The following is a 6,729-nucleotide window of genomic DNA, read 5'->3' as shown; positions in this document are numbered from 1 at the left end:
CACTTTAGAGGTCAAGAGATAACATTTTGAATTCTTTTGCAGTTGACCCAGTATGTAATATATAAGGTATTTTCTTGGTTTAAGTCATTGGCTCAAAATTGGTATAAAACACCATCTTTTCATTGTTATTTTAGTTGGAATTGCATCGAATGCCTTATAGAGACATTGTGTTTCTAATTTCGTAGGACGGACATGCCTTTGATATTTTTGTGAAGATATACAGAATGCCCCCAGATTGATAAACGTACCAGACGCATTCGGTCGTAAAACGGACGCAGTATATACTACTCCTTACAAACCCTCCAATATATCAATACATACGTCAACGGGGCGGATCAGAAATGTAATGTTAAATGAAACAATTAACCCATTCATGCCTAGCGTCTAGAAAAAAGGCCTTGGCAAACAGCGTAGACCCAGATGAGACGCCGCATGTTGCGTCGTCTCATCTGGGTTTGCGCTGTTTGCTTAAAGGAATTTCTGTTAGAAATATTCTAAATATAGAAATAAATATACTAGATATCCCTACTTTTGGAAATAAATTGATCCAATTTAGAAGGATGGGAGAAACCACTATGCATAAATGGGTTAAACGTGTTTATCGTCATATACAAACCAAAACATCACACGTTCATATTTATACGTTTATGCAGTATTTAATATGGATGAACGTAGTAGCTTACCATAATGTTGATTGGTGTTTAAGCAAATCAAGCAGAATAAAATTGAAGTAAGTATATATGAAAAATGTTTATCGATTTTAATGAAGTTATATTGTAAATAGAAAAAAAAATCAAAGCAAAAGATGAAGCAAACAAAACAGTAGAATTATTGCATATGCATTGTTTTATAACAACACGAATATCAACGTGTCTATCGATTATACCAAAAAAATAATTAAAACATAAATTGAAAAAAATAACGAAAAGTAATGCAATAATGTTTGAGTTTAATCGTTGGAACAAAATGGTTCGGCATTGATTAGGAAAATGAGGCACAATAAATTGTATGATTGTTTAGAAAAAATAATCAAACGAGCGTCAATCGTTCAACGTACAATTTACGTAAAGGCACTAGACTCTATCATTCTACAATAAAATGTTTATAACGTACAACGTACAATTTACGTAAAGGCACTATCATTCTACAATAAAATGTTTATAACGTGAATAGACGTGCTATAAAGGCACTATCATTCTACAATAAAATGTTTATAACGTGAATAGACGTGCTATAATCGAATTTTCATGGCGTTAAATTGCATGAAGCAAACATATTACTATTCCTCTAAACAGAGTGTTATATTGTCTGTTTAAACAATTATTTTAGTCCTGTCAAAAATAATCGGTCAAACGTTATTTAAAAATATACGATTATAACGAGTGTCTGTCTAACGCGGGTATGCTGCGATGAAAAAATGATTTGAATAAGTAAATATGAAAGGTTATTAAATATAGGTGCAACAATATACTTTTTGACTAAGAAATCTTGCTTAAACTATTTTTATGTTGGCTTTCAGTTGTTTAACGCTTCAAGCAATATATTTAGATGAATAAAACATGTTGCAATAAGTAATCTCAAAAAGGCATAAAAATAAAATTCAAAACTGGTAGAATGAATACTGTAAATTTCCCTGACTTAAAGGTACTACATTTTTTTTAAAGCAACTGCTTATCACATAGATTATGTAAGATAATGTTCAAATAATATTATTTCAATTTCACTAAAAAGTATAAACAGTCTTGAACGTTTAGGTCGATGCATTTCGTCGACACATGTCCATATATTTTAGCACAATATTATATTTTTAATTGCTGTAAATAAGTCTAGAAATATCCAAAAGAGAGTACATATGTTGATATGAAAGGTAATCCTCGGAACGCAAGTGAAGTAACTGTGTTTATGACTTCATAATCTGTCATCATTTTCATGAACTGAAACAATATTTTGGAGTTCCATCGCATAAATAGGCGTCAAATAATGACTGAAATAAAAGAGTAACACGTGAATCAGTTTCCTAAAGAATTGAAAACGATTATTCAACTCGGAATATTATAAAAAATGAATACTTTTCATAAGTAACGACGACATTCAAAGCTATGTAAGAATGGTATTTGATCTTTCAGTTGCAGTTTTGACTTTTTCAATACGTGCATTATTCATAATGCAGCTCGAGTCTCATGTAAATTTACTGATCCTGTATAACACCACACGGGGTTACTAAATGCCATGAAACCAAATGTGTTATCACTCACACCCTAATTTATACATTAAATACTACCGTGGTTGCCGTCCGGACTGATTCAGGCCTGTAAATGAAAAGCATACTCATGAAGACATACATGCACATGTGTATAACTTCAACAACACTTATGCATATGACAATTTCTTACTACTTGTCCTATTTAAAAGAAAAGTATTTAGAAAAACGGTAACAATTGAATTCATAAGAATCAAGTATGATGTATAACTGTGTTTTTCCCTTTATTATATAAGGTCATTGAGTCCAACGTGAAGAGCAATATACCAAGATAACAAATATTTTCTTACTCGTTGCTTGCTCTGACAAGATAATCTCGGTGTATTCATGTTTGGCAGAAGATTCACTTCTTTGACCTTGTATAAAAGTACAATAAACAGGCAGTTAGTCTATTATTTGTTTCCTACTAGTTATCGATCACATCCTATGTTTAACATTACATTAAATATATTGTTACTGTGTTCTTTCTTTGATTATTTGATTTTACCCAGAATTGTACACAATATACATTTCACATTCTATTATTTCTAAAATTTCAATATCAGGGTACAGTATAACGTGCCTTTGTGTGGTTCACCCTTTTAACTTTAATGGATGTATACACGACGGCAAGTGGTGCCTTATTTCTTATAACTTTTTAAAATTATGTTTTTAAGAATTTCAACAAGTGCATAAAAGACAGATTTTTATGCTGCTTATGGCAATGTGAAATACATTGGAATTACTTTATTTAATAAGCCTGTGTTCTTGTTCAAAAATTCGGTATCTACTGCATTCACTGTACAAGGTAATGCTTCACGCACGTGAAATTTTTTCAATGATTTCAGATGTATTCAAGGATATATTCTTATACCTTAAGATATCGACACAAACTGCAAGAAAAACGGTCTTTTATGCACTAAAGATTTTTGCAAATGTATTTCAATAAGTTGAGATATTTGCAAAAATAAAGTTCTTAAAGGTATGTTTACATTTTCTCCAGCCCGTATGTAAAACCCGGGAAACCCCATTGATTCTGCACTCTGTAATTATATTACGTAGTTCTTACCATATTTCAGACGTTTTAATATCACCATGATAACAACGCCTATCCCAACACCTACAGCAAAACATCCAACAGCGGTTCCAGCATGTATGAAAGTTTCTAAAACAACAAACAAGTTTCAGACAAATCATACAGGTGTTAGACACGTGCACAAATTTTAAGAAATATGATTAAGGATGTCATTTAGAGTATTTTAATACATATTTGAGGATGCCATGTCGTCCAATGTCGACAACAATGCGTTCTGTACAAAACATTAATCGATAATCGATAATAGACTCGGCTATGAAAGAGGCAACAAACATCATGGTCTGACCAAATTAATAAATTATCCAAAGTCCGATGTATTATTTATTGAGTGAGTGATTGTATTCAAAATTAAACATAAAATACGTCATACGCTATGATTAAAAACACAGCACCTGTAGGCACAGAAGAAGTAGTATTCATATCCGGCAGTGGCATCGTAGTGTTCGGTTCTTCATATTCTGTTAGTCCAATTTGTAAACGAAGATAGAACAAAACTAAATTCAGTGAAAAAATAATATATAATCTAATGACGTGTATGATGTAAATTATTACTTGAAATGCAATATTGGCCAACATTTCATTTAAAACTTATTATACGATAGTAAGAATGCTTTTCTTCCTCGTAACTGTTAATTTGTATTACAAATACCGACATTAAGTGTCAAGTAATAAGATTTTGTTTAATATAAACATGTGTGTATATATCCAAATGATATTACGAGCCAACTGTATAAATGATCCATCCATGTCAAAAGAGAAATTGAGTGGTCATGTTTGGCTTAGTTTTTCTATTAATTCTGATATGAAATATTGCAAATATGCCACGCAACCTGCCTTTATATCAAATATATATTAAGCCACGTAACTTTTTAAATTAAAATATGTCTTTAAGCTTATATATTGAAATTCTAGAATAGAATTTCAATCATTTAAATATTACATTTGTAAAATGAATTAAGATCATTGCTATTTATTAGGATTTTTCTAATAACTGTCCCTTTAGTTATGTGTTGCTATAACGTATATGTTTCAAAACTTTATATAAGACAAAAAATTAAACAAACGTACCAAGTTACATATTTTCTAAACTTTCTAATATTATATATGTAAAGGGAAACTTTAGCATATAATTATACCTTCAACAAGCAACGTAACGGTATTGCCGCGTGTCGCTGCTTCTCTTTCAGACATAATGTCACATAACCACTGCGTTCGATTGATGTCTCTCGTCACGTTGTAGATTGTGATGGTGAAAACGCTGTTCTCAAAGCATTGGTGCCCATACTGCTTGTTGAAGTTAAACAACTCGGTGCATGTTTTCCCAGGAGTTTGTTTCAAATGTAGTCGCGTTATCGGATAATTTATTCCGATTGGTATCTCACTAAACATTACACTTAAATTGTATGATTGTCTATCATTTTTTCCTTTATAGGAACAGGGCAATGTGAGATTCGACCTTTCTAAAACAACGACGGAACCACCTGGAGATATAACCGTTTGGGTACTTGTCAACACTGAAAAAACACCAGTTGAAGTAATAGCACCAGTAGTATTAGTAGTTAATTTACGAAACGGAGGCACTTAATATTTTTTTATACTACTAGTATTCGATTTGCGTATAACATTTCATGATTTCATTCTCTGTATGCATGTGTACATTTGATCAAAATCGCTTAAGACTTGCGTTTGGTTTGTGATTATTTTTTGGGTAAGTGGTTTGGCTTGCCCTTAAGCCGGTTGTAATTTCTAATTTTAAGTTATTTTCTATATTGAATAAAACTACAATTTGACTTTCTGATGTGTGGATACATTAAAATTTAAAACGTATACCCCGTACATAGCTTCGGTGTTACCATATTCAATAGTTCGGATGCTGCAATCAGAAGAGCTATAGTTTTCTATGTGGATGAAATTAATTTACGATCTTTCGGATTTTAGATAAACTTCTGTAGATGCATCGTTAACCTAATTGTCTAATACATTTTATAGTTGGACCAATGTCTTTATATACTCATACATATCCACTAATTGTTGTAACAGATTTCCTATACGTACGGCACTAGAACATTATACATTGTATCTATCTGTGTTATATTCGATTCTCGCGCTAAGTTTTGGAATTCATTTAAATGTTCTGTCTTCATTGGTAAAGTTGATTGAAATCGTTTAAAACTTGCCTTCGGTTTGCAATTCTTTATACGTGTGATGTTCGGGTAACCCTCAAACTGGTTCCAAGACAATATTAAAATCACAGTTTTGATGATTTTATTTTAATAGTTGGTGATATTTTAGTATATGTTATCTGTTAGTGGATAACGACAAATAACAATTACATATTTTCCGATACAGTGTTTGGAGATTCATGTTATGATGTATTGAAAAGAATGAACCTTCATTGACCGAACTTTCCTGAAGGATACACTTAACACTCGCAATCTCCATCAATAGGTTTCCGCGTGTGAAATTTTTGAAAAAAAACATGCGATCGGAAAAAGTACATGTACTTCTTGCAAAACTTACCGATAAAGATAATATTTACAACCTCAAAATTTTACCAGCGTTGTTGACAGTTTATATATGCAATTTTTATTTGAATTTGGAACAGAAGTGAATTGAGTTATTTTATGAACAATTGTTTCACAATTATATTTCGGATATGTCTGTCTAATTGCTAAAAAAACGTCAGTTAATTTTACCTTGTTTAAATCAAAGTCAGTATTCAAATAGATCTTAAAATTCCCTTCAATAATAATTGAATTCGGAAAAGACAAAAAAGTAAAAGCTGCAAAGACTTTAAATATAACAGTCGATCTTAACTTTAATTTAAAAGACACATAAAAGTAACACACATTTCTTACCTATACAACACATGAAAATAATCCATATAAACGTGGACATATTCAGATGTTTACAGGCTGTAATGATGGAATACATTACATCTAGAAATAGCTTAACAGTGTTTAAAAAGAAACGCAAAATTCATCTCCAATTAAAATGATGTAACATTCCATTTAATAAAGAACAGACAGTGGTAGAAATGATTCTTTTAGAGAATAGAAACTGGTTGTTGATTGTTTGTGAGAACGCTTGGAAAGTATGACCAACGCATTCAAGTGGATCGCAATGTGTTATTTTCCGATGACACTTGTTATACAATATCAACAATATGTATCTTCAACTAAAAAGCAGGAAAACGCTCTACATGGCGGCATATTTTCCTGTTTCCCAGTCCCCGTTTTACAAGGTGTGCCTTAAACAATTAAACATGAAACAGGAAGTCTCATTGAAAAATACCTAGAGCCGGCTTAAGCACGCATTTTCCTTGTGAATAAAGGTTCTTTTTAAACGAAGTCCACGACTCAATCCTTCCTCCGATAATTGTTCAGAGCCAGTC

General features: G+C 31.7%; 1 protein-coding gene across 3 annotated transcripts; it reads right to left on the bottom strand.

Moving 5' to 3' along the window:
• Positions 1–656: 656 nt before the first annotated feature.
• Positions 657–6,474, bottom strand: LOC127873478 (uncharacterized). 3 transcript variants are annotated; one of them, XM_052417361.1, is made up of 7 exons: positions 6,194–6,474; positions 4,472–4,849; positions 3,728–3,793; positions 3,309–3,404; positions 2,551–2,616; positions 2,282–2,309; positions 657–1,984 (listed from the first exon to the last, which is right to left on the bottom strand). In XM_052417361.1, the coding sequence occupies exons 1-7, from the start codon at positions 6,267–6,269 to the stop codon at positions 1,909–1,911; spliced, it is 786 nt and encodes a 261-aa protein (XP_052273321.1). In that variant the 5' UTR covers positions 6,270–6,474; the 3' UTR covers positions 657–1,908. The 3 variants fall into 3 exon arrangements, with proteins under 3 accessions (XP_052273321.1, XP_052273322.1, XP_052273323.1); XM_052417362.1 differs by having other exon boundaries at positions 4,472–4,816; XM_052417363.1 differs by having other exon boundaries at positions 657–1,934; positions 6,194–6,463.
• Between the last annotated feature and the right edge of the window lie 255 nt (positions 6,475–6,729).

The sequence above is a fragment of the Dreissena polymorpha genome, chromosome 3 (genome assembly GCF_020536995.1).
Source record: "Dreissena polymorpha isolate Duluth1 chromosome 3, UMN_Dpol_1.0, whole genome shotgun sequence".
In the NCBI taxonomy this organism is placed as follows: Eukaryota; Metazoa; Mollusca; class Bivalvia; order Myida; family Dreissenidae; genus Dreissena; species Dreissena polymorpha.
Note: the sequence above shows the minus strand (reverse complement) of the source record. Positions and strands in the feature narration are given on the sequence as shown.